General features: G+C 45.0%; 1 protein-coding gene across 2 annotated transcripts in view; it reads left to right on the top strand.

Annotated features, from left to right (window-relative positions):
- Positions 1-27,780, top strand: part of PI4KA (phosphatidylinositol 4-kinase alpha) — a 162,254-nt gene that overhangs the window by 30,930 nt on the left and 103,544 nt on the right. For both annotated transcript variants that reach the window (XM_088477833.1, XM_088477832.1), the window contains exons 11-18: positions 200-391; positions 547-647; positions 759-888; positions 1,239-1,368; positions 3,577-3,672; positions 5,548-5,731; positions 22,555-22,655; positions 27,111-27,279. In XM_088477833.1, coding sequence (XP_088333959.1) covers positions 200-391; positions 547-647; positions 759-888; positions 1,239-1,368; positions 3,577-3,672; positions 5,548-5,731; positions 22,555-22,655; positions 27,111-27,279 — 1,103 coding nt within the window. The remainder of the gene's footprint in view (positions 1-199; positions 392-546; positions 648-758; positions 889-1,238; positions 1,369-3,576; positions 3,673-5,547; positions 5,732-22,554; positions 22,656-27,110; positions 27,280-27,780) is intronic.

Here is a 27,780-nt window from a genome sequence, read left to right as displayed (position 1 = left end):
GTTTGATTGTGTGACCAACTGAAGCTATGTTATCTATCTGTCAAGTAATTGAGCAGATTTGTATTGCAAACTTTGAAGTATGCTCTAGTACACTTGAAAGCTTGCAATTCGAATCCATTAAATCTGTTACACAATTAAGATATCACTTGTTAGTAACCTTCTGGAAGCCATGAATGTTTACTCAGCTTTACCTATTTAGACCTCCAGACCTCTTTTGTGAAGGAGATCCACGACTTTGTACTTGAACAGTTTAACAGCAGCCAGTCTGAGTTGCAGCAGATACTACATGATGTGGACAGATTACATAATGAGCTTAGTCCTTTGAAGCTGAGATGTCAGGCAAATGCAGCTTGCGTGGACCTTATGGTGTGGGCAGTTAAGGATGAACAAGGTAAAAATATTATCACTTGCATTACAGTCATGTTCATAATCATTTCTTGGTTTAGGCTTAAATATTTTTTCTTTTTAATGAAAAGTCATTAGTTATTTCAGTACTAAATTGTTTAATTTGCTAATATAGATGCTCATTTTTGGCTCATTCCATAGGTGCAGAAAACCTATGCATCAAACTGTCTGAAAAGCTGCAGTCCAAGACATCCAGCAAAGTCATCATAGCCCACATGCCCCTCCTGATCTGCTGCTTACAGGTCAGCTACCAAGCACCTTTCTGCCACAACACCTGTAAAGACTTTATAAATGTATCTAGGTGTTGAGTTCATACAATAACACATACTGCATATTGTCCCAATGTTTCACAGGGTCTAGGGCGTCTATGTGAGCGCTTCCCAGTGGTGGTTCACTCTGTAACTCCATCTCTTCGGGACTTCCTGGTGATTCCTTCTCCAGTGTTGGTGAAGTTGTATAAATATCACAGCCAATATCAGACAGGTAATATCTGCTAATAGTTAGTCTAGGGAACACAAGCCTCATAATAGCTAATGTATAACATTATGTGACATCTGCTTTTTAAAATTGATGGGTTTTATTTATACAGAATAAACCCACCAGGCACTGCAACTGTCGGTCACTGCAGAATATGAACAAGGGGCTTGTCTCCTTCACACAATCACTGCAACATCAGTACAACCTTTTTGCTATTTTAGGTTGACTCAGTTAATGTCTACATGCTTCTAAAATGCTGTACCAGTCTTACAAGTGCTAAGAAACATCCCTTGTGAAGAGTCATTATTAATATGACTGATATTTCCATAGCAGACATCTTTCCCTTTCTTTCTCAGGTGCTAATGACATCAAGATCAGCATCACCAATGAGCACTCTGAATCCACAATGAACATTATACATGGCAAGAAGAGCCAGCCTTCTATGTATGAGCAGCTACGAGACATTGCCATTGAAAACATCTGCAGGTAAATAGTGCATAGTGTGTGACTGTCTCACTAGAGCAACAAAAAATGTAGGAAGATTTCCAAGCTACATTCTCTAGGCATAATATGCATATAAGTCAATCTAAAATGAGAAAAGATTTTCTCTAACATCCATTGGAGGACAGTAGAGCCTATTGGTATAGAACTTGGACACAGGAGCTTGGACACTTTAAATATACCTGAAAAATTTCCAGCTACTCCACATTTTTGCATGGGAGCTTCAATTTTGTGAAACAATCTTCAAAGGACAGGTTCAAGGTTGCAGAATGAAATGGAGATGAGAACAACAATGTTCACAAATAAGAACCACAATCCTAAGTAGGTAAACTGTGGAAGAAACATAAACTCCCAGTGGACTACTAGGCTCACGGTTTAGTTCTAAGTTTTAAGAAATCTGGGCTTTCTATTTGACTAACATCAACAGAGAGCTTTCTAACCAGAGGATAATATCCTCTTGCTATAGGGTCTGATCAACTCCTTGTTAGCTACAGCCAGTTGTCAGTTGACTTTGCATGAACGTTCTTGGAAAGATTGTGTCAACCTTTGAGGTGATGCAATTTGCGTAGTTTCATTCAAGTGCGTTCCAGATGAAACTGAATTTGCAATGGAGTCTCACCAGCACTTGGCCAGTCAGCTCTTCAGACTGTGCCCAGGAATGTGTCGCTTTGTTACTGGCGGAGAGGCTATGGTCTAAATAACAGTTATTCATTTTTTTATCTGTTGCTGAATGGCAATGACAGAAGCTAGTCTGCAGGGTTAGTGATCCATCCCACTTACGTCCTGGTAACATAGTCTTTGAACTGTAGTGGAATCGAAGCTCCAGGTAAAAATGCTGTAGCTCATAGCGGCCTAATACTCTCTACTCTGCGGAAGCTAGTTCTTGCGAGGAATGCCATCAAGATCCAGGATTATGGCTTACATAACTATGAAGGTGGCACCATAAATGCCTTGCGTATGAGCAAGACCAGCAGGTGAAACAAAATGTGCCAGCAGCAGATGTCATATCCGGATTGGCAAACTTTCTCAGCAGACAAACCTTTCACCCCGGGGAATGGAACCTTCATCCTTAGGTCTTTCATCAGCTGGACCAGTGGGTAAAGCAGATGTGAGTATCATGGCATCTTCGTTGTACCACAAGGTGGAACATTTTGCTCCCGGTCGAGGGATCTGCAGATGCTATGTCAGTTCCTTAGAGCTTCCATCTGATATAGCTGTTCCCTCTGGTAGTGATGGTTCCACATGCTCTTAAAAAGGTAAATAAGGGTGTTCAAGTGATTGTGGTACCACCGGACTGGTCTAGAAGAGGCAGTGCCTATTTTGACGCCTGCCTCAAAGACAAAATCTTTTAAGACCGTTCCTCTTTCATTACCAGTATTTACCTTGGCCGGCGTAACGCTGTGGCTGTTGATGCCATGATCCTTAAAGCTAAGCATGTGGCTCACAGTATGCTCCATTCTTGAAAACCTGTTTCAGCCAAGAATCACCACAGTGTTGGGAAAATCTACCAGGTGTGAAGCAAAGGGGTTTCCTGCATCGCCTTTTAGCTTGAATTGGTTGCTGCTTCAGTTATGACTTTCACGATAATTCTTTTTAGGATTTTTGTTCTCGTTTGCAAACATTGTTTTGTACTCCTGGCCTTTCCTTTTGAGGCTTTGTTAGACAAAAGTTAAGTTCTCAGGCAACCGATAGTGCCCTTTATATTTGCAGTATGCACTGTCACACAGTGGACTATGATTTAACCTAAGTACAAAAATCTAATTTTGGACTTTAAATGATTGTCTCCTGGGTTCTTTAAGTATTTTATGTTTTTTTTTAAAAAAAAAAATGTGCCTTTTTCTAGCTTTTTTAGTACATGGAAAGTTATTATGGTCAACATGTAAAGTGTAATATAGATCCTCACTAAAGACAAGGTGAAGAGATGTCAGAGCAACACTCCCAAGGGCAATAAACTAATCTGAATAGACTGCATTTGTGGTTTTCATGACACTGAGCTAATGTGCCATTAACATCTTTACCGATAGAGATCTCTGCCTTTGGGTGCATTATGGAAAGAGATGTAAATAATGAATTAGTCTGCCTTATCTGAAAGCCCAAAGTAGCATGTCAAAAGATAAATTTGGACAATGCTGCTGTGAATGAGTCAGATATACATTGCTACTGGCAATTGATTTGATTTATGTTTTATTTCAGGTGTTTAAAGGCGGGTTTAACCATCGATCCAGTCATTGTAGAAGCTTTCCTTGCCAGTTTATCCAATCGTCTTTATATATCACAGGAGAATGAAAAGTACGTGTGCTGTTTATATAACCCTTTGCATATAAACTAATTATTTGTCAATAGGAGCGAGAGTAAAGGTGGGTACACACCTGAAAGATGTCTGCAGATCGAGTGATCTGCAGATACTGTATATCTTTAGATGATGGACGTTCATACACACTGAACGGCCATTGCCTATCCGGCAGCCTCGGGTTCCGCTGGCAGGGAGGTGGGTCGGGGATGGGGCCGCCTCCCTCCCTGCAGCTGCCGCTGTGTGTGTACGGGTGGTCTTCAGGCCGCCCGTACACACTTGCAGATGGACAGAGGAGTCTGCAGACATATCTGTCCATCGGCTGTGCAGCACAGCTAATGCAATATGTCAATAAACGTCGTTGTTCACAGACATATAGCCTGTACACACTGGCCGACGGGCAGCAGATATATTGGCTGATCAATTGATCGGCAATATATCTGCCAGTGTGTACCCAGCATAACATAGGCATTGCATTAATAAATCTGTAGCTATTCTCTATTTGTATGACATTGGTCCATTCAGTGGAAATGGCAAACTACAAATTAATGGATGTGGAAAATATAAGTTTCCACTTTTAGCTAACTTAATATATTTATGTCCTGCTCACTTATCTTACAAAGGGCGGGATGTACTAAAGTGAAAAATGCAGTAAAACCCCGAAAATGTAATTTTCAGGGGTCTTACCGCTTTTCTCAGATGTACTAAGTAACAATGCAACGTATTTCAGTGCTTTGTCCTGGTGGGTAACGCCATCCGAAGATGACGTTACCCAATAGAATTGGATCCCTCCCATCTCCTCCCATGGCGCATGTCCTTCTGCGAATGCGTAGAAGGACGCCAGAGGGATTTCTGGGTGTTAAACCTGGAAGTCCCTTTATCCGGGGGCATCACAAAGGATACCTCTTGTCTGGAGAGCTGTCCTTTGTGATTTTATTCACATTTCTAAATCAGAAAGTTAGGGTTTGATTGCGCACTTGGCTATGTCCTAGTGGGCGGGGGGGGGGGGGGGCTGCGCTTACGAGGAAGGGTATCTGGCCTTATGGTAATAGACAATTGAACATTTCTAAGTACATACCGCTGTAATCAACGTAGTATGTACCCGATGAAAGGCGGGATGCGATGCTTAGTACATCCTGCCCAAATAGAGATAAATCCCTTCCCTTGGACTTGACTGTTGTCTGAAGCTGACCCATGTGATTTCTAAACAGTTCTCCTTTATTGTATTAAACTAGACAGAATGATTTCTCTGGAGTTCTGAGCTAGAATGGTTTCCATCACATTAACAGTGAGGTCTGATGCTTGGTTATGGATGGGGGCATAAAAATGAATGGTTGTGACAAAATGAGTGCTTAATTTAAGTGTAGTAGGTATAGCTTTGAAAGTAATATTATTATCTTTTATATGGCGCCACAAGGATTACGTAGCGCCTAACCAAGTACATATACAAATAAGCCAAAACAAGAAAACAGTGACTTACAGTACAAGCAATTCATTACAAGTACATGGTTTATAAACACTGCTGCATTAGCTGTCTTAACACTCAAATAAGAAGCAGGGTGACACAAACCAAGGGTTAGGTGTCATTATTGGGAGTATGGAAAATATGATAGTACAGTAAGGGAAGGAAAATCACGTGAGAGCTTACAATCTAAAGGGGAGGGGCAGACAGACAGGGGTGACACAGATAGAGAAGACATTGAGCATGAGGCAGTGGGTTAGGATGAGAGCAGGATGGCTTTGGTGAAGAAGTGGGTCTTAAGAGCCTGTTTGAAGTTTCGTAGAGAGGTGGAGCATATTTAGACATGATTCATATTTAGTATTACATTACAGGCTATAAGAAGTAATAAGGGGTCTGTTGTTTTATATTCCAGGGATGCACATTTGATCCCTGATCACACAATCCGTGCTCTGGGGCACATTGCGGTGGCCCTGAGGGATACACCAAAGGTGATGGAGCCAATCCTGCAGATACTACAACAGAAGTTCTGCCAGCCGCCATCACAGCTAGATGTGCTCATTGTTGACCAGCTGGGGTGCATGGTGATCACTGGAAATGTAAGTTGAATGTGTAGCAGCTAAAATAAATTGCACAGATGTCTAACCATCTAATTTAATCTATTGGAGAAATGTGACAATTACTGCTAGGTGAGCGCTTCTCTGGAGAGAAAATTACTGCTGTAACAGACTGGATGTCTATTAATCTGTTCTGCACTGTGGTGGACAGTGATGAAATACAGGTGTGTCCTTATATATTTCTCTTCCAACAAGGCTGCGGAACTGGACCATGGGATTATTGGTTGGGGCTGGAGCTTGCACTTAATTAAAACTGTAGCTTTAAAACCTAAGCTCCTCCCCCTTGCAATCCCACAATTTCAGTGTTCTTTAAGTGCTTTATGGAGTAGGGCACGTATTAGAGGGCTGCTATACATCCCTTTGTTGTAGCTTAGGTTTTCATTTTATTTGTAATATATCTTCTCTTTTTTTTTAGTTAGGTACCTGTGCGCTGCGGCTGCGTTTGTTACTGGGTCTTACAGTGATTTCAGTTACGGGCGTTTTGGCTTGTAGATTCCTTTTGGCTCTGCACTTCGCATGCGCATACCTTACCGGATTGTTCCTTACACTATCTTCTGTTTGTTGAAGAAGTTCCCTTTTAACCACACCTGGATATTCCCCACCGGTCGGGAAAGTACTTTTCTTCTGGTGGCCGTCCCTAACGGTTGGGTCTGCGTTCCCAAATTTTCGCTCCTCCCTCGGGGTGATGTGTCCTTGGAAGGTCAGGCCGACACATGCCGATTCTTCCTCTGCAGGGGTTAGATTTCCAGGGGCAGATTTTATAGTCCCATTCACCGTTCTGAGGACACTGCTCCAAGACGCCTAAGGCGGAATGTATCTCTCTCTACCCAGTTCCCATGCAAGTGGAAGGGTGGTTGCTTCGATTCAGTGACCGTTGACTACAATCTTCAGACAGCAGGTTGCTTGGCATCATTCTCTATGGTTCCATTTTGGACCTTGGAGGTCCACCGTCTTGACATTGTTTAGTTTTTAACATCGCTCTTCCTCAGGAAGCAGAGAAGGTGGTAACACTGAGCCATGTTCTCATTCCACTCTGCTCAGCTGGCAGGTTTTTGCTCCAGTTCCACCGCAGGACTGCAAACTGGGGTTCTATCTTCTCGATCGAATGATGACCGGCTTATTTCGGACAATCTGGTCTCTTCTTGCTTTTAACACCAGAGGGTGGATGGTTTGGTTCGCATGAACTCTCTCTGATCGGAACACCACAACGCGGAGGCCAACAAATCCTCTCTAGCTGTCTGGAATGCGTATCTTTGGGTTCCGCTTCGGACGTGTCATCCCATGTCATTGTCATGGGCAATCGACTCTGTTCCCTTTCTATTCCGGGTCCTACCGTTCAGTTGGTGATGCCGTGCTTATTGCGCACAGACGTTATCACAATTTGGCCCTCTTCGGAGGGTTTTACAAGGTGTGCTGAGTATTTAGCCACCGTTTCATACACAAGTGGAGCCGTGGGATCTTAATCTAGTCTTATTGGCTCTCACCCAGGCTCCATTGGCGTAGTTGCATTCAATTAAACTGCGGTTTGTTGCTGAAGCTGGTCTTCCTTAGGGCTATTGCCTTCCCTCGGCATAGTTGTGTGTTTTGGTGTTGGCAAGCTGCCTTTTCTTATCTTCCATGACGATTGTACGGTTGCTCCGTACAGGTTTTATGTCCCAGCCGACACTTGCTTCGGCATTGTACTTGCAAAGGATATTGGCCTTTCGGTTCTTCCTCCTTCGGCGACTTCCCGGGACTGGGATGATCTGGCTCTGCTATTTTTGCTGCAGATTTCCTTGGACACATCATCTTTGGTACGCCGCACTGTTCTCTGCGGGTTCTTTATGACCCGTAGGAACATAGGGCCTGATTCAGAGCCGCTCGTAAGGGGCCGCTCGTTCGCTCCGAGCGATGTTCGCACAGCTGCGCATGCGTTTGGGTTGTAATACGCATGCGCGAACCAGTCATTGCGGTCGGAAATTGTGTGCTCGCAAAATAGCGAATGCCTGCTAATTTGAGTGACAGAATGAGGCGTTTGTGGGTGGTAACGGGAAGGTGCTTGAAAACGGGGAGTGGAGATCCGAACGCAGGCGTGCCAAAAGGTCAAAACAGGCGTTTTAATGGTGTGCATAATTAACAAAGCAGCGTCATCGACCACGTCACTTGGTTGTTTCTTAGCCTGAAGTGGTCGCATGATTGCGGTAGGAAAACTCCAACCACAAGCACTGCGAGCAGTTCAGATGCCTTTCGATGTACTCGATTAATCAAATAAATAGCGGAGATGACGTAGGATGCGAGCGGCCAGGGGGCGTCTTTACAAAATAGCGAGCGCATATTTCGTTCGCTCGCTCGCTCAGACATAGAGGCGTCAACAGACCGCAAAGAGTGAGCGCTCTATTTAAATAGCCGGCCCCTTTTTCTAAACGAGCGAGCGCAAATGGCGTCCGGCTCTGAATCAGGCCCATAGTTGGCTGGCTACTCAGCAGATCCTTGCATGTTGCGCGCTGGATCCGCTCGGACATTGATCAAGCCTATTCTGGTGCAGGACGACCGGTTGTCAGCGCCTTCCGCTAGGTTGGTGGCAATCTTATGTTTAGCGCGGCACTTCAGCAGCACTGGTCCGTCGTGCAGCTATCTGGTCCCCTGTCCGCACGTTTGCTAATTTTTACGTTTCAGGTTTTTTGCCTCTAGTGGCACCCACTATGGGCGGACACTTCTGTGGTCAGGCAGCCTGAGCGTTCCGTCCCCTGGGGGCGGCTTTTGAATATCCCATGGTCCAGTGTTCCCTAGCCTTGCTGCAAGAGAAAATAGGGTTTTTGGTCAATTTACTGGTAAATCCTTTTCTCTTAAGCAGGCTGGGGAACACTGCGATCCCTCCCTGTTTGGGTCTTGATCGGTCTTTTCCCTACTGGTTTGTTTGGTTGTTCGAACAGTTTCACGGGGTTCCTGCTACTCCTCTCCGGTCTCTTTTAAAGAAGTACTGGGATTGTGGGATTGCAGGGGGGAGGAGCTTAGATTTTAAAGCTGCAGTTTAATGTAAGTGCCAGCTCCAGCCCCAACCTACAATCCCATGGTCCACTGTTCCCCAGTCTGCTTAAAAGAAAAGGATTGTTTTTTAAAATCCTATTATTGCTGCAGCCGAGCCAAACAGCCCATGTTGGCGCGCTTGGTCCTGCCTGACTCGGCTGCTCACCCGAAAATGCATCTTCGTTGCAAACGGATGTGTCAAACTGCTCCACGAGTCTGTACTGATTAATTTCATATGCGACACTTGTATATCTGTGTGCGACCGAGTCTGTATACGATGAGCTGCGATGCAACAGCTGCTGCATTTTTCTATGCCAAGGTCTACTGTGCTTCATGTACAGATTCAGTCGCACACAGATATACAAGTGTCGCTTATCAAATTAATCAGTGCAGTCTCCTGAAGCGGTTTGCGACTAAGATGCATTTTCTGGCGAAAAACATACTCAGCGTAAGAAGATTGCACATTGATTCGAGGTGTATGGTGACACATATGTATGCAAAGAGGAGAACACTGTTTGGAGAAATTGTTGATGAACACAAAGTGAAGAACTCTAAAGCTGGGTACACACTTGTCCAATCCTCAGGAGATCCAACTCCAGATTTATACAATCCTACTGCAGACCTGGTTGCATATTCTACAATCATTCTATGCATACACACTTGTCCAATTTTTCAGCAGGCCTTCAATCTGCATCTGCTGAAAGGTTTGTGTGACCGTACACCCACTAGCAACAGCTTACCTGACACGGTAGTTATGTCCCTGCTTTGTGATGTTTTTTAAAGAGATTAAATGTTTTTTTGTTAAAGTAGCCAGCTCCAGACCTCTCAACCTGGGCTGTTTTTGTTCCTATAACCAGCACCAGGCTGAACCAGATGGGGGCCTAATGCCATAACAGGGAGAGAGACACCATGGGGCTCTCCTGCCACCACATTAACCAGCTTCAAACTGGCCAGACCAGGATTGGAATTCTTCAGAAAGTGGCCCTCTCTCCCAGAGCAACTACCAGCCCTGGGCTAAAAGTCCAGGGCTATACACTGCACCCCTGGTGATGGTGGGTACAGAGTAAATGGTTTTGAAATTAATATTGTCCTTTACAGGCAGACTACCAGTTCCAGCAAGCTTACTCCAGCATGATAGTACTAGTGAAACCACAAGTGCCAGCATGCCTGGACATTAGGGCCCGCTGGCACCTGTATTACGCCTTAATAAAGAAAATCTTAAACTAAGACAGGACACCAAATGTTTTAATACTATTGAACACATCTTGCCTGGTCGGCAATGGCCTGTTTAAGCTCTTTTGCAGACTCCTGTTTGGCCAACTACAGGATTTACTGATATTTAATGTCAATTTTAGAATTCACTTTTGGTACTTTCATGACTTCTTTGTATGTGTCTGAATTTTCTGTATATACATCTGGACAATTCCAATCTCTTATTAGTCTCTGACCTGACTCCTGTGTAGCCAGCAGGGGGAGATTGATCCATCCTGTTACCTAAAGCCAGGATCCATATCTCACTGCAGGTTATAGGTCAGGAAGAGTCCATTTATCCAGTCCTAATGATTAGCGTCTTAGAGGACAGACAGGGGTATTCAATATGGGAGCGAAAAGTCCGTGCTGGACTTTTCGCTCCACATTGGAGATTTTCCAGGGATAAAGTTCGGGTGCGCGCCCGCTTTATCCCCGTATTCAATATAAAAGCTACGAAAACGGGAACCTGCGAAGTGGGATCTGTGAAAAAATATAAAATTAACCTGGAATAAATTGTAGGACCTCCCTAAAGCTGTAAAAACATGGGGGATCACTATGGGTACCCCCGTTTTACCTGCAAATGAAAATCGGGGTTTTAAATAGCGGCTGCAGGTGTTTTTTTCCCGGCATTGAAGAAGTGTTGCAGAAGAGCACTTAGGTTTTTTTTTTTTTTTTTTATCGTTTTTTAAGTGGTCCCATCAAATTTGGGGTACATGAAAATGGGTACTAGCATATTTTTAAGTCCCTAAAGTCGTTATTTAAAAATTCTGCAAATGTGCACCTGCCGCTAATAGCCTATTCTAGAATACACCTGCCGCATACTTGCAGAATAGCCCTGAACCTATTTCCCTATTTTTAAACACTTTTTCACCATTTTTTTTTCTCCTTCATCCACTAGGGGACACTGGAGCTTCATGACAGTGGGTATAGACGGTGGGTTGAGTTGAGCCTGGCACTTTAAAAATCTACAAGTGTGACTGGCTCCTCCCCCTCTATGCCCCATCAGCCCCAGTTTTTAGAATGTGCCCAAGAAAGAGCCGGTGCACAGGGGCTGTCTCCAGCCCTTAAATTAAATTTTGTAAAAGAAAGAATCAAGCAAGAGGACAGTCTGCCTGCATTGTGGGAGCCGCCAGAGAGGGTACCACACGGCTACTGCAGCCTGTGTCCGGTCACCCTATGGAGGGGAGGCTGCTTTTGGCAGTTAAGGAGTCATCAGACTCAGCGGGGCCCGCCACAGCTAACACTGGCTTGTGTCCGGGTCCCCGCTCTCCCCTCACTGCCCAGCGCTCTTGCCGCAGCAGCCCGGTAAGTAGCACACCTCTCCTGACTAGCAGGATAGGTGTAAATAATCTGCTGGGTCTGTTAACAGCGCGCCGCTGTCAGTGCCACTCTGGTGTTTGCGGAAGAACATCGGCGCTGGCTGTTAGGTAGGCGCGCTCGGTAAGCGGCGGTCCTACCTCTGCGTGCCGGTGCTTGTGTAAAAGGCACCGGCAGGTTTATCACAGGCGGCGGTCGTGCTGCTGGTCCCCGCAGTCAGCGCGGCTGGGGGAGGGGACTGCTGCTGAATACATTTAGTTAAGCCGCGCGCATACAGTAGCGGCGGCCATTAGGAAGGAGGAGCTTATAGGTCCCTCCTCCTCTTCCTCCTTCACTGCCTGGGCTAGTTTGGCGCGCTCTGAACGGGAGTGGCGCCTCAGAAGAGCTAGAGGAGCTACTACATTGGGCTCCCTGAAGGCACTGATCGGAGGGGAGAAGACTTACAGGGGGTCTGTAATTACAGAAGGTAGTTTTAACTACCTTCTGGTTTCTATTGAGTAGCATTATTAACGAAATTCTGCTCCTCCCTTATATTGCACTGTCTGCCCCTGTTACTGAGCTGCATTATTTTTGAAATTCTGCTCCTCCTATATTGCTCTGTCTGCTCCCATACTTGAGTAGCATTATTATTGACGTTCTGCTTCTCCCTATACTCCTTCTGCATTCCTGAGTTGTATGTGGTGTCTGTCTGTGAGTACATGATGACATCCAGGACAGAAAAAGCTGCTTCACAAAAGCTGTTTGCCTGCACTAAGTGCAGGAAAAAATTTACCCATGCTCGCTCAGAAGGGTCTTCCTTGTGCGAGACGTGTGAAGCAGAGAGTGCTAACACACAGTCTGTCACTTCCTCCTTCATAAATAGTTTAGCAGGGGTCATGGCGGATCTTTCTTCTGAATTACCCGCTTCCCATAGGGAACGGGAGGCCGCCAGAGATCTACCTAGCACATCTCACCCTTCTTTTCTAGCAACAGAACCAGCATGGGCTCAGAATTTAGTCCGCCCGGTGAATAGCCTTGCTCAGGTGATGGGTTCTGTGTCTAAAGCTCCTGAAGCTACGGTAAGTCGCTCATCTAAGAGGGCTCTTCCGGCGGTTCTCCAGTCGGATGAGGTTTCGGCAGCGGATCACTCGTCTCAGGAGGAAGGGGAGATGCTGGACGAATCAGACGTAGAGACTTACTCACAAGAACCTGAGGCAATGCAAGGTAAATAATGCACTCATCCTAGCGGTAAGGGAAGTTCTTAAGATTTCGGGCCAGGAAGCTCCAGAATCGTTAGAAGACTCCTTATTTGCCAGGTCACAGAAGATTGCTGTCACATTCCCTGTTTCTCTCCAGTTGGACGAACAGATGACGGCAGCCTGGCAGAATCCGGAGTGTAAATTCCAGATTCCTAAGCGTTTTTTCTCTCTTTACCCATTTCCTGCGGAAAATAGGAAGAGGTGGGAGACCCCGCCACCTGTGGATTCTTCGGTTTCTCGGTTGTCAAAGAAGACCGCGTTACCTGTTCCAGGAGCTACTACATTGAAGGAAACCTCAGAGCGGAGATTAGAAACCACTTTGAAATCCATTTATACTGCCGCGGGTGCACTTCTCCGGCCGGCCTTGGTAGGATCTTGGGTCAACAAGGCTGTGGAAAAATGGGCGGAACAATTGACTGAGGGTCTTAAATCCAACACTCTGCGGGCAGATCTGATTACCTTGGCAGAACATATTCAGGAATCTGCAGTATACTTAGGAGACGCCTCCAGAGATATCGGCCAGGTAGGTGCTAGGATTTCTGCTTCGGCGGTCTCTGCTCGCCGGGCACTTTGGCTTCGTGCCTGGCAAGCAGATGCTGAGTCAAAAAGAGCAGTGGAAGCTCTTCCATTCACAGGCGATATTTAATTTGGTCCATCAGCACCTCCTTCGCGTCGCTCGTTTAGGGGACCTTCCTTTCGAGCATCTGCAAGATTTCAGGGACGATCGCGAGGTTGGTCTTCAGTGGGGCGAGGAAGCCGTGCTAGAGGACGTCAAGCAAATAATGCCCGCTGTCCAGATCCCAAGCCAGCAGACAAGCCTGTGGCATGACGGGCTCCCATCCCATCTCGGAAATCCGAAGGTGGGGCTCGTCTCCAGCGTTTCTCGGAGGTTTGGAGACGGACTTCTCCAGACACTTGGGTTCGGAATCTGGTATCGCAAGGATACAAGATCGAGTTCGCTTTCACTCCTCCTGTGCGTTATTTTACAACAGGTTTGCCCGTCGATCCCTTGAAGCAACTAATTTTGCGTCAAGCGAGCGAGAAACTTTTGCTGGCCGAGGTTCTTGTGGCGGTTCCCACTGCACAAAGACAACAAGGGTTTTACTCAAACCTTTTTGTGGTTCCGAAACCGGATGGGTCAGTCAGACCCATTCTGAATCTGAAATCCTTGAACCAGTATCTTTCATTTCACAGGTTCAAAATGGAGTCTCTCCATTCTGTCATTGCGGGACTAGAGGCAGGAGAGTTTCTGGTGTCGATAGATATCAAGGACGCCTATCTGCATGTCCCAATTTGGGTTCCTCACCAGGCTTTCCTCAGATTTGCCATCAGGGAAGCTCATTACCAGTTTCAGGCCCTGCCCTTCGGTCTCTCGTCAGCTCCCAGGGTATTCACCCAGGTGATGGCCATCATGGTGTCTCACTTGCGCTCTCGGGGGGTGACGATAGTTCCGTACCTAGACGATTTACTCATCAAGGCTCCAACGGCAGAAGTCCTTTTACACCAAGTGTCCCTTACACATCAGATTCTCATTCAACACGGATGGATTGTGAACTTCCAGAAGTCTCAGTTGATGCTGTCCCAGAGACTTCAGTTCCTAGGAATGATTCTAGACACTGTTCTGCTTCGTATATTCTTGCCAAGGGACAAGGCCATAGCCATACAGGAGCTGGTTCGTCTGGTGCTCAGACCCATTAAAGTGTCTGTGCATCTGTGCATCCGTCTCCTGGGAAAAATGGTGGCTTCCTTCGAGGCCATCCAATTCGGCAGATTTCACTCCAGAATTTTTCAACTGGATCTTCTGTCTCAATGGTCCGGGTCCCACCTACAGATGCATCGGCTGGTGCGTCTGTCTCCCTGGACCCGCATATCCTTGCTCTGGTGGCTTCGGACGGAGCATCTGTTAGCGGGTCGGCGCTTTGGAATTGGACCTTGGTCACCACGGACGCCAGCCTCCGCAGATGGGGAGCGGTGGTTCTGGACAATCACTTCCAGGGGCTTTGGTCGCAGCAGGAATCCCTCTTACCAATCAATGTTCTCGAACCGCGGGCAGTCTACAGAGCTTTGATACAGGCTGCTCCTCTGTTACGAGGACTTCCGGTTCGCATACAATTTGACAACGCCACGGCAGTGGCATACATAAATCACCAAGGAGGAACCCGTAGTCGTCTGGCAATGAGAGAAGCCAGTCGCATCCTTCTGTGGGCAGAGAGACACGTAGAGGTAATTTCCGCAGTGTTTATTCCGGGAGTCGACAACTGGGAAGCGGACTACCTCAGCCGTCAGGATCTTCATCCCGGGGAGTGGTCCCTTCATCCCGATGTCTTTCATCAACTTGTTTGCAGATGGGGGAAACCACAGATAGACCTGATGGCATCATGGATAAATCATCAACTACCCCTTTACTGCTCCAGGACATGGATCCGGCAGCGGTGGGAGCAGATGCTTTACTGATCCCTTGGCCGTACAGCCTTGTGTACCTGTTCCCACCGTTTCCGCTTCTCCCTCGGATTCTCAAGCAGATCAAACGAGAGTCGTCCACCGTCATCCTAGTGGCTCCGGATTGGCCTCGTCGGGTTTGGTACTCCGATCTATTATTCCTTCTGGCAGACGAACCTTGGCCTCTTCCGCTACGATCGGACCTTCTACAACAGGGTCCATGTGTGTACCCGGATTTACGGCGGCTTCGTTTAACGGCGTGGCTATTGAGACCGCCATCCTAAGAAGCCATGGTGTTCCTAGGTCGGTCATTCCTACCATGCTTAGAGCTAGAAAACCGGTAACATCAGCGCATTACCATCGCATTTGGAGGGCTTATATCTCCTGGTGTAAAGGTCGTGGATCCTCCACTTCCTCTTTTCATTTACCACATCTTCTTCTTTTTCTTCAAGAAGGCCTTGATGCGGGCTTACGCTTGGGATCGCTTAAAGTGCAGATTTCTGCTCTTTCTATTTTTTTCCAGCATCGCCTAGCTCTGATTCCAGAGGTTCAGACCTTTTTTCAAGGGTACTTAGAATTCAGCCCCCCTTTGTGCCACCCACGGCTCCTTGGGACCTGAATCTTGTTTTATCATTTCTTCAGTCATCCACCTTTGAGCCTTTGCAGGAGGTGGAATTGAAGTATTTGACTTGGAAGATGATCCTTTTATTGGCCCTGGCTTCGCCCAGACGAGTGTCTGAACTTGGAGCCTTGTCCTGCCGTTCCCCTTACTTGATTTTTCACGAAGATCGGGCGGAACTTCGTACCCGCCCTTCCTTTTTGCCCAAGGTGGTCTCGGGTTTTCATCTGAATCAGCCGATTGTAGTGCCAGCGTTGTCGGACTCTTCTGGGGATTCTCACTCCTTGGATGTGGTTCGGGCACTTCGCATTTATGTGTCCCGTACTGAGGGACTACGTAAATCAGAGGCTCTGTTCGTCCTTTATGATGCTAATCGGCGTGGCTGGCCTGCGTCTAAGCAAACTTTGGCCTGGTGGATTCGTCTGACTATTCGTCAGGCATATGTTGCTTCTGCTCGACCACCGCCGGTATCCATTTCTGCGCATTCTACGCGCTCTGTGGGTACTTCTTGGGCGGCACGTAGAGGTGTCTCAGCTTCACAGCTTTGTAGGGCAGCGACCTTGTCTTCGGTTCATACTTTTGTACGTTTCTACAGATTTGACACTTTTGCGGCTTCTGCTTCAAATGTTGGTTGCAGTGTCTTGCAGGGCGTTCAGCACTCTCCCCCCCAGGAGGGTAGCTTTGGGACGTCCCCACTGTCATGAAGCTCCAGTGTCCCCTAGTGGATGAAGGAGAAAACAGGATTTTGGTACTTACCGTTAAATCCATTTCTCCGATTCCACAGGGGACACTGGACGCCCACCCAGTGCTTCTTGCCTGTTCTCAGTTACTTGTTCTGCTTCAGTTCTGTTGCAGTTTGGTCTGTTTTCGTTGTGTGACTGTTTATCCCTGCAGCCTGCTGTGTTCTTGCAGTGTGTCAGTAAGTTGGATTGTTTATTTTCCTGTTCTCCTTCTCTATTCTTCAGTCTGTTCTCTGTCTCCTCTCGGGCTCAGTTCTTTAAAACTGGGTCTGATGGGGCATAGAGGGGTAGGAGCCAGTCACACTTGTAGATTTTTAAAGTGCCAGGCTCAACTCAGCCCACCGTCTATACCCACTGTCATGAAGCTCCAGTGTCCCCTGTGGAATCGGAGAAATGGATTTAACGGTAAGTACCAAAATCCTGTTTTTTTCACCCCAATTTTTAAATAATTTTTTTGGGGTGTCCCTATTTTTTTTTTTTTAAACTTTTTTTGACACAGTTTATTTTAAAATGACATTCCCAGGGATGCGGGCTATTTTTTTTAAGCCTGCACCCCTAAACCCCAATTCTGCACTTTTTTTCGCCACCTATTCAGTGGTGAAAAGTTATCCCCGTTTTTTTTCAAAGACTTTTCGAACCTGCGAAAAGTCTTTGAAATTGAATACAGTGTAAAACCAAAACCTGTGAAAATGACGTCATTGGTGCGAAAACATCGCAAAAACTGGCTTTTCGCTCCAAATTGAATTGCCCTGTTAGTGTTTCACTAAATGCACTGGTATAGATAGCACAGCAGCCAGTTTAGTGAGAGGAGGTAAAGCACATTTGTGACATCTTTACCATATTGCCTTGTCTAAAAGTGGCTAAACATCATTATTTAAAATTATTTGATAAATTATTGGATTTGATTTTAATAAACTAACATATTTATGAAATAAAATACTATGATAGTGATGCAGAGTTTTAAGTAAATTTGGGTATATGTTGCTCCAAAATATTGTACACAACTCACACCCCTATGTGTACTCCTGGTCTGCTACTATACATCATTATCAGTGACATATTTACTCTTAAGTCCATATGCAGTGCCAAAACACACTAAATACAACTCTGTAATCACATGTGTTTCAAACATTAAGTTTAGGCTTTATTACAAATGTATTTTTTAAGCACTACTAATTACATCTATTTTCAATACTTGGTGGTGGTATAATCTTTATTTGAATTTATTTTAATTAATAAAAGGCACTATGACATATCGCTTACATGATGACTTCTTTCACTATGAACTCCCCGAAGCCATAAACAAATTAAAATATTTTTTTATTCTTCCTCCACTAGGGGGCACAGGGGATCACTCTAGGGCAGTGGTTCCCAAACTGGGTGCCGTTGCAGCCCGGGGTTCCGTTGCAGCCTGGGGTGCCTCAGGGCACTTGCAGGGGTGCCCCGGGTTGGTGGTACAGTACCAAATAAAATTATTTTTAATCAGTGTGATAGGCAAAACCAGTGCTAATGCCAATCAAAAATGATGTGGCCAAAAAGAAGGGCAGCCCTGTCAATCACCACATAACTGTATTTAAGGGTCACATATAAGCACAATTTACTTCATTTAATTTTTGATGAATTTATCAATAAGAAACTTTTGGCCTAGAGGTGCTTCGGACAAAATCCTGATTCTCTAGGGCACCGTGATTTGAAAGATTTTGGGAAACACTGCTCTAGGGTATAGCCTGGAGAGGAGAGTCTGGGCACCAAATAGTTAAACTTAAATTCCCAACAGCCCAGGCTCCCTCTCCTCTATACCCCGCCTCCAGCCACCTGCAGCCAGTTTGAGTTTGGTGCCTGCAGGTGCAGGCACCTTTTTTACGTGGGCTACCTTTTAAGTGGCCTCCTGGGACTTTTACTTCTTTTATTTTTATTTCAACTAAGCAGGCAGTGCAGGGCGTCCTATAGTACACCGTCACAGCCACTCCACCAAGCCCAGCGCCCGCAGCACTGGTGACTGGATCAGTGACTTCGGATCAGTGACTTCGGCCACGGGATCCAGAGCCACATGCCGCAGCTGGACGCTGGAGGAGGAAGGTAAGCCTGGCAGGGAGCCGCACACTTGCGTCGTTCCCCGCAGTGCAGGAGACCACCCCCGGTGCTGGCAATGAGGGCACCGGTTGTCTCCGCACCGCTCACTAGTCCACCAGGGTGTTCGTGAATTGCACACCGCTTAAAAGCGATGATGGCCATTACACTAGGGGGTAAATTTACTAAAGTGAGAGTTTTTAGAAGTGAGTTTTAGAAGTGATGTTGTCCATAGTTAGACACTTGCATATTCTCATCCGAGCCAGCTACCAGCGCTTCCTCAAGTTTGCGGTGAGGGGAGTACACTACCAGTTTCAGGCATTGTCATTTGGGCTGTCCACAGGCACTCGTGTGTTCTGGAAGGTCATGGCAGCACACCTCTGTCGCTGGGGCGTTAGAATCTTGCCTTATCTGGACGAGCTGGCCCTGTCTCTGGCTGCTCTCAGGGATTCTTCTGCAGTCACACGGGTGGATAATTAATTGGCGGAAATCCACCTTGACTCCTTCTGAGGAGATGCTCCACTTCACTCTTGAGCATTACTGGACTCCAAGACTCAGCGGGTCTTCCTTCCAGCAGACAAAATATTGTCTCTACAGTCCCTGTCTTCCTCAGCCAGTGTTGGGTGTCCATACACTCCTGTATGCAGATCCTGAGTTCTGTTGTCTCCACTGTCTGGTGGAGTACCACTAGTTCCACTCCTGGCTTCTGCAGCTGGTCATTCTAGCGCGGTGGAACAAATCTCACATGTACCTTACGACGCAGACAGTCATTCTTCCCCGATAGGTTCACCTCTCTCTCCTATGGTGGCTGGTGGCTCCAGTGCTCGCACCTGGACAGGAGCCATCCTCTTTGGATCCAGGAGTCCTACTCACCACTGATGCAAGTCTTAAGGAGCAGTGTCATGTCATCAAGCCTTCCAGGGGCGTTGGACATTTCAAGAGAGTCAACTGTCAATCAATGTCCTGGAACTCTGAGCGGGGTACAGGGCTTTTTGCCAGGCGCAGTCTCTTTTCCACTGGCGTCCAGTCAAATTACAGTCAAACATAAACCACCAGGGCGGCACTCGCAGTGGCAGTGCCATGAAGGATGTCAGCTGCATTCTCCATTGGGTAGAGTGGCATTTCCCAGAATTGGGAGGTGGACTTCCTGAGCTGACAGGATATTCACGCAGGCGAATGAATGGGCTCTACATCCGGACATCTTTCAGCTGCTGATCCTCCATTGGGGCCTACCGGACATAGACATGGCGTCTCGTCACAGCCATCAGTTGCCGAGCTACTGTTCCCGTACCAAGGATCCTGGCACTTTCCTGGTGGACGCTCTGGCTGTTCCGTGGACGTTACCCTCATATACATCTTGCCCCATGTTCATCAGTCTGTAAGATTCCCGCGAGTCCTCCGCAAGTTCAAATTGGAAGAACGCATGGTGATCCTGGTGGCACCTGACTGGCCATGGCAGGCATGGTATGCAGACCTTCTAGGCCTCTCCATCGACGCCCCACTGCATCTCCCCCCATGGCCCGTGCTTCGATGGGTTGGCTCTTGAGACATCCTTTTTGAGAGCAAAGGGGTTTTCCAGAAGGGAAGGGTCATTCAGACCATGCTTAATGCTAGGAAGCCCTCTTCGGCGAGAATCTATCACCGAGTTTTCGTACCTATTCTACTTGGTGTTCAACTAAGGGCTTTAATCCCAAGTCTTTTCGCCTCTCCCGTGTTCTTTCCTTTTTGTAGACAGGTCTGGACTTGGGCCTCCGGCAGTCTTTCTTGAAGATCCAGGTTTTGGCTTTGTCTGTTCTCTTCCAGAGGCAGATTGCACTCTTACCTCATGTGTAGACCTTCCACTAGGGAGTTATCCATGTTCATCTGTTCCTGTTTCCTGGCTCCCTGGAAACTGTCTCTGGTTCTTCAGGTTCTGCAATCAGCTCCCTTTGAGCCCTTAGATACGGCTGAGGTGCGTTGGTTTAAATGGAAGACCGTCTTTCAGATTGCCATCTTATCGGCCCGGCGAGTGACCGACTTCAGCGCCTTGTTGTGCCGCTCCCCATTTCTGGTTTTCAGTTGGACCAGGCTGTTCTACAGACTCACCTGGGTTATCTTCCCAAGGTGGCGTCTTGATTTCACATAAACCAGGAGTTTATGGTACCGTCTTCCGGGTTCCAGATTCTTTGCGGAGGTGGCCTCTTAGGACGTTGTGAGGGCTCTCTGCATTTATGTGGACAGAACCAGAGATTTCCGCAAGTCAGGTTCTCTGTTTGTGCTATAAGATTTCCACAAGCGGGGCTGGCCGGCTACTAAACAGACCATAGCCCACTGGCTCTGTTTGACTATCCGCCAGGCATACTCTTTGGCAGATTTATTTCCCCTGCAGTGATGACTGCCCATTCCACCCAGTCTGTGGGATCCTCTTGGGCAGCCCACTGTGGCGCACTTTTGTAAGCTTTTATGCTTGTGACACTTTTGCATCTTCGGATGCAGCCTTTAGGCGCTGTGTTCTCACTGCAGCTCAGGAGCGTCACCTCCCATAGGGGGGCAGCTTTGGGATGTCCCAGAGTGATCCCTGTGCCCCCTAATGGAGGAAGAAGATAAGGAGATTTATGTTCTTACATGTTAAATCTCTTTCTTTGACTTCATAGGGGGCACAGGGCTCTCACCCTGATGCACCTGACTGCAGGGGTGTGTTTCCTTGGTTACCGGTTTTGCTCGCCTATCCTATGTGTGTGTGGTTCTAAGGGTCTATACCGGTCTTCCTTCTCCTTCTCCTCTTCCTCACTTCTTGACGTGGGCTAACTAAACTGGCTGCCGGTGGCTGGGGGCAGGGTATAGAGGAGAAGGAGCCTGGCTGTTGGGAATTTAAGTTTAACTATTTGGTGCCCAGACTCTCCTCTCCAGGCTATACCCAAGAGTGCCCCCTATGGAATCAAAGAAAGAGATTTAACAAGTAAGAACATAAATCTCCTTTTCTGAGTCAAAGGTATTGGTTATTGTTTTCCTCTGGTTTACAAAAAAATTATCTTTTGTCAATTTTTGGTGGGCATTGATATTTGTATATTTGTTAGTGGTCTTTGAAATAGCACTTAATTTATTGTCACTTATTATTAAGATATCCACTGATTAGTCAACAAAAGTAATTTTTTGCTTAAGGTGAACATTTATAAATAATAGTTTGTGAAAAGTCAAAATCGACAATTCTTATCATATAGTTCCCTTTATCATAAATTCAACATTTCATATTATATGGTTCCCTTTATTATTTGTCTTGATCAACTGCATTATATTGCCAAAAATGTTTTATATGGTCTGTTTCATTAACTAATACTTTTGCAGTTACTTTTATAAAGTCCAGTAAGTGCTTCCCAGTTATCTCTTTGCACCTTCTACTTTGGTGCTCTGCACCCAGGCACCCAGGCCAGAACTTGTTCCTTGTGATTGCCTTCCAATTGCTGCTTTATATATTTGACTAGCGACCCGCCTCGACTTCGCACAGGAGGAATTTTGAATTTACGGCTCTAGCTTTTTTGTAAACGAAAAGATTTGGTTTTGACGTGACATGCAAAAGGGCCATGTAGAGTTGTCCATGAGAAAAAGTCTCCACTTAGGTCAACTCCAGCCACATTAAGTGTCTGACCCTGTGATTTAATAATTGTTATGCCAAACCAGACTCTTACCAAGAGTTGGACTCGTTTGAAATGAAAGAATCGTTTTTCACATAAATGAAATTGGAACGGTAAAAAAGGATCAACTTAAATTTTGTATCAGTAAACCGGGCTTACATCAGTTTTTGTCTACATAGTATAAAATAAAGTCCATCGTTATGATATATCTGTAACGATTTAGGCAGCGTAAGCCAAGAAAGCGCTCGGACGTCCGTTTTTTCATGCACTTCGCTAAAATGGTCACTGTTCAGCTCCCTTTGTCATAAATTTATGTTTCATACACCTAAACCTTCCTTGACAAATGCTCTATAGAATAGTGAAAACTGCGTCAAAATCTGTCCATTGGTTCTCGAGATTAGCCCGAACAAACAGAAGCCTACCAGGGACTTTATTTGATATTATGTATAGAAATATAGATTGTTTTGAGATGGGCTTTGTGCTGCTTCTAAACAACTTGTGCTATTCTCCACAGCAATACATCTACCAGGAGGTGTGGAACTTATTCCAGCAGATCAGTGTGAAGGCCAGCTCAGTTGTGTACTCTACCAAGGATTACAAAGATCATGGATATAGGTAAATTATATCTAATTAGTTGCCATGCAGCACATGTACTGCAAGTAAGTAGACAGAGAAAAAAAAAAGTAAATCATTGTAATATATTGGGGAAAAATAAATTTCTTGGCTATTAATTCACTTGGTGTATATTTCTCCTATTAGATGTGAGCTGCTGTGTTCACAGTTTTAGGGCTCAGTTTAATAAAAAATGAAGAAAGCAATACAAAAATATGAATTATTTTCACCCCATATTTGTGCTTTTTATATCGTCTTACTTATATCACTATACATTCTAGGACAGACTATGTGTTACTGGACTGTCCTGGCAAGGAGTGAATTCCTCTCAGTAACATCTTTTGTAAATGCAAAAGACTTCAAGTCCTTCCACACATGCACAGAATGTGACTGAGCATAGAATGTGACTGAGGGACCCCTGAAACGGTGCACTGTGGGAGAAAGCAAGAAGAGAACTGTATCTTCCCTGCTTTTCATCACTGTTAGCCGATATAACACCATCCGGATATAGCGTTATGTTTTGAACAGAAGATAAGAGCCTCTGATCCTCTTCCATCGTTTTTGATTTTTGGACTTTAGGCTGTGCTGCTGTTAGGGCTACTGTCCCTGTGGTCCCACATCTGGAGACAGATTGTGTCTATTTGGTTTATCTTTGGAAGACCGTGCCAATAAAGTCATATATAAATATGCCCTCTATCCTAGCTTAAGGTCATCCTTGTCAGAATCTTGTTTGCTCCCGAATTTTACAAATGGAATTCTTTAGTAAATGATAAGGTTGACCATTAGATATATCTTTATACCAGCAGAGGTGCCATCCACACCCAAACAAATGTAAAAATGTATACACCCAAACAAATTACAAAAGAAAAGAGAAGCTGAAATGTTATTTTATTTAGATGGTGGCCCCTCTTCGTGTGTTAGGATACTCTGTCTCATCTTCCAGTTGGTCTTACCCAACAATACTTTGCATGCCATGCTTTATTGATTATTTATGTCCCCCTTATTGATGCATCACTCGTGCTCTTGATTGCCTTGGACCTTATATTTTGTTTGTATGTTATCTTTCTATATGCACATGACTATTTTATTATCTTCTTTTCTGCTCCCCTTCAAATTATGGACCTAATGGAATCAACATTTCTTTTCCTGAGATTTCAGACAGCCCCCTTTTGACTGTTGCCACCTCGGACCATGTCATGGAAACGGTAGCTGCCTGCTCTTGCACAGACTCTGACTTGTGATTCCAAGAGAAATTTTAGCTGGCAGAAGGCTTTGATCCTGAGATTTTCTTTTGAACATGCTTTTGGGTAGCTGTGATTGGAGGATCTAGCATTTGCTGTCAGACACACAGTACAAAACTATTGTAGAGAGAAATCTGAAATTCCAGACACTTCGCTGTTTAAACACAAAAATGAACAGTTTTTTTGCCGCCTTCTGCTTAGTTGGAGAACCTGCTTGCTTGATCAGAAACTTCAGATATCTTGCAGATTATCTTACCTCTGTCATCTCACTAACAAGGATATGGCAAAATGGGAATCACCTCCTAAGGTGTATTCTCCCACCACCATTGTGTTTGCAAGCACTTCCTCCTTTATGCGATAGCATGGATAGGAAGATTGATGTCTCCCTTAAACCCAACTTACCTTCAACTTGGGTCAGTATGACTGTGGAGAGATGGTCAGAGCAAATTGGCTGAAAGCCTGTATTCTAACATAGCAGATTTGAACAGCTGTAACAGTATGTTAGGACTTTGTGTATTTAGGGTAAGAGCCATTGATATGGGACTTTATGTGGTCAGTGTTTCAGACTCTGCCTTCTCTGCATGCCATGCTCTTGCTTTGTACCTGGGAGGTGGATGCTGAATTTGAGATGGCCCTGCAGTGCCTTGCATACCCTAGGGAGACAAATCGAAGAAAGGGAAATGGGACTGACTTCTGCACAAGTAATTGAGAAATATTTTATCAGAATGCCCCTGTTAAATATAATCATGAATTGCAATGAATTCGGGGGTGCTGCCCAGGACAACTGACAACAATAATTTACTTTGTTGTATACTCTAGGGAGGTCCTGCTCTGTGACAAACTGGAAGCATTCATTTCTTAGGCTACTGTGGAAATTAGTTTTTTTCCTTGTCAGTGCACCTAGACCCGATACCTTGATTTGCTCCTCTCAGTCCTATGGGAAGGTGAGAAATCAGGCCTACTCCTGGGGAGGGCTGTAGAGAGACAGACAAGTTTGGGCATGTAGGCAGTCAACTCCCAAGCTTTCTGACAAACATTTGGCATCACAGGACATGCCCAACCCGGCTACTCCAGACACTTTTTCACTGTAGATCTTCCCATGGACAAAACAAATAATTTTGCTCTGAGAGAGGTCACTCAGTCCCTTCTTGCCACAGGAGTAGTTACTCCAGTCCCTGAATAGTAGAAAGGTTTGTGTTTTTTTTAGACTCCAATAGTTCTAGTGAAGAAAGCTTTATGCTTTCACTCAGCCCATTCTTAATTCAGTGGGGTTGAGGTCTTACCTGGAAGGTTTCCTTCCTGTTTTCTATCTCCTCATCTAGGAGAGTTTTGGAGCTGGGTGCTCCATCTTGTAGGTCTTCTTTCTTCAACTTTGAAGATGTCACGGCTGTTCTATCAACCAAGCATTTATTTCTGTCTACAGTGATCTCAAAATCCCATTTGAATCAGGATGTTCTGATCTTGGTCTTGGACTCTGATAAGTCTCTAGAGGAAGAGGGCTCTCTGTTTTGTGGACTTTTTTTTAAATTTTTTTATTTACTTTTATTGAAGCAAATAACACCGTATATAAAAATAATGGGAAATAAATGAAGAAAAGATCCAGTACAATTTCGAGAAAACAGTGTACATGGTGTCTTAACATATACAAATATTCCAGGACATTTTCATTTATCTGTATTCATTTTGTCCAACATTTGTTCTGAACATTTTTAAAGGGCATTGAGTCTGTGCATAGGGACTTGCACAGGATGGATAATGTATTCGCTATTTACATTGTCCACAACAGAGGTTAGCCAGCTTCCAAACAAGCCATTGCTATGTGGATAACGACACTAATTTGTTAGGATTACTTTGGGGCAGGGCTGCTCTTTCCTGAAAATGTGAGAGCACATTCCACAGGGCTATGGGAGTTTCCTGGGCTCTGCAGCACCGGGCCTCTTCTGAGCAGCTGTGCAGGGTGGCTGCCTGGTCTACACCTTTACCAAATTTTACAGGTTCAAAACTTCTGTGTTCAAATATGCCAGCTTTGGATGTAAGGTGCTGTGCACAGCAACTTCTAAGCATACCCTCCCTTAGGGACGTCCTCACAGTGTTTGTAGTGTCCCCCAATGGATGCCTGAGAAATTTTTTTTCTTCTTCTTCTGTTAATCCTTTACTCCATAGTCCATTGGTGGATACAGGATGCCCTCTCTTTACTCTCCTTGTTTGTGTTCTGTCCTTAGTCATGATTTCTTCTTTTTTTATACCCTTGTTAGGATTATTATTTTTTTTTGGAAAACGTTGTTTTCCTTATCTTCCCTCTCGTTCTATAGCCTTGACCTGTCTTGTGGGGCTTTGTAGGACTAAACTGAAATTCCCAAACAGCCACTGGGGCATAGAGAGGGGAGGAGCATAAACTTTTTAAACGTAAAGTGCCTACACTCTCTGTACCGCACTCTATGACCACAAAGTGTTTCCAGTGCCCCGGAATGGATTATGAGAAAAGGAGGTAATGTAAGTACAAGAATTACTTTATTAATATATGGCCACACTGACTTTGTGCAGTTAATATGCACATCCTACATCCACACCCTTAGCATCTCCCCTCTATTACCACATCAGTCTTTTACCCACAACAGTTTTTCCATTATTTCCATAAATCTGGTTAAGGTTGGCTCATGAACTAAAAATGAACTCTAATCTAAAAGTGTGTGTGTGTATATATGTATATATGTATGTATGTATATATATATATATGTATGTATGTATGTATATATATATATATATATATTAGGGATGTGCAGGCTCGGATAGGTTCGAGTTTGCACGTGGAGTTCGGATTTTTCCCTCCAAAAAAACGGAACTCAGAACGAGGCAAAACGTCATCTTACATGGACGAACATCATCATTCCTGGACAAAAGACCAGGAATGATGATGTTCGTCCATGTAAGATGACGTTTTGCCTCGTTCTGAGTTCCGTTTTTTTGGAGGGAAAAATCCGAACTCCACGTGCAAACTCGAACCTATCCGAGCCTGCACATCCCTAATATATATATATATATATATATATGTATGTGTGTATATATGTATGTGTATATATGTATGTGTGTATATATATATATATATATATATATATATATAATTTAATTAATATTAGTATGTGAATATTTATTTGTGTGTTTTTCATCCTTTTTCCGATTTTGGATAAAAGTAAAACCAGTTACCCTTTCTTGTTAGACACTGTTCTTTGGCTGTCATAAACGCCCTGGCAAACATTGCAGCCAACATCCAGGGAGAGCAGCTGGTAGATGAGCTTCTGATGAACCTACTGGAGCTGTTTGTGCAGTTGGGGCTTGAGGGAAAGCGAGCCAGTGAGAGAGCCAGTGAGAAAGGTCCAGCGCTGAAGGTGAGACAGTAGCTTCTAATGCTGCTTGAAAAAACATCACATTGATATTGTGAATAGCACTTTTCATTCATTGTCAAGGACTCAAGAACTAAACCATAGTCCATCTTTGTACAATTTACAGTTGTTGCATCCTAAAGATTTTTGTTCAGTGCTTGTTGGATTAAATTGGATTAAATTGAATGGTATCACTCATCACTTCTATACATAGAGGGGCTGATTCTGTGTGCTGTACAGTCACACTCGGCTCTGCAATAAACATACCTAGTAATAACATACTGCAGAAAATAGTGCTGATTGAAAAGGTTGTAAAGAAATAACAGCTAGTTAGCTAAATTTAATAGACCAGTGATTTTCAACCTTTTTCAAATCGAGGCACGCTACACAAGATTTTAAAATTGCCAAGGCGCACTAGCCAGCGATGCGGCGTGCGCGAACTATGAAAATACACACTGGGAGTGACTCAATAAGGTTCTGGTAGGTTGGCACAGGTATCTGGAGCCA

Source organism: Taudactylus pleione, unplaced genomic scaffold, assembly GCF_031769625.1.
Source record: "Taudactylus pleione unplaced genomic scaffold, aTauple2 ptg000205l, whole genome shotgun sequence".
Taxonomy (NCBI): Eukaryota; Metazoa; Chordata; class Amphibia; order Anura; family Myobatrachidae; genus Taudactylus; species Taudactylus pleione.
The sequence above is the reverse complement of the archived record's forward strand: the minus strand, read 5'-3'. Positions and strand labels throughout refer to the sequence as shown.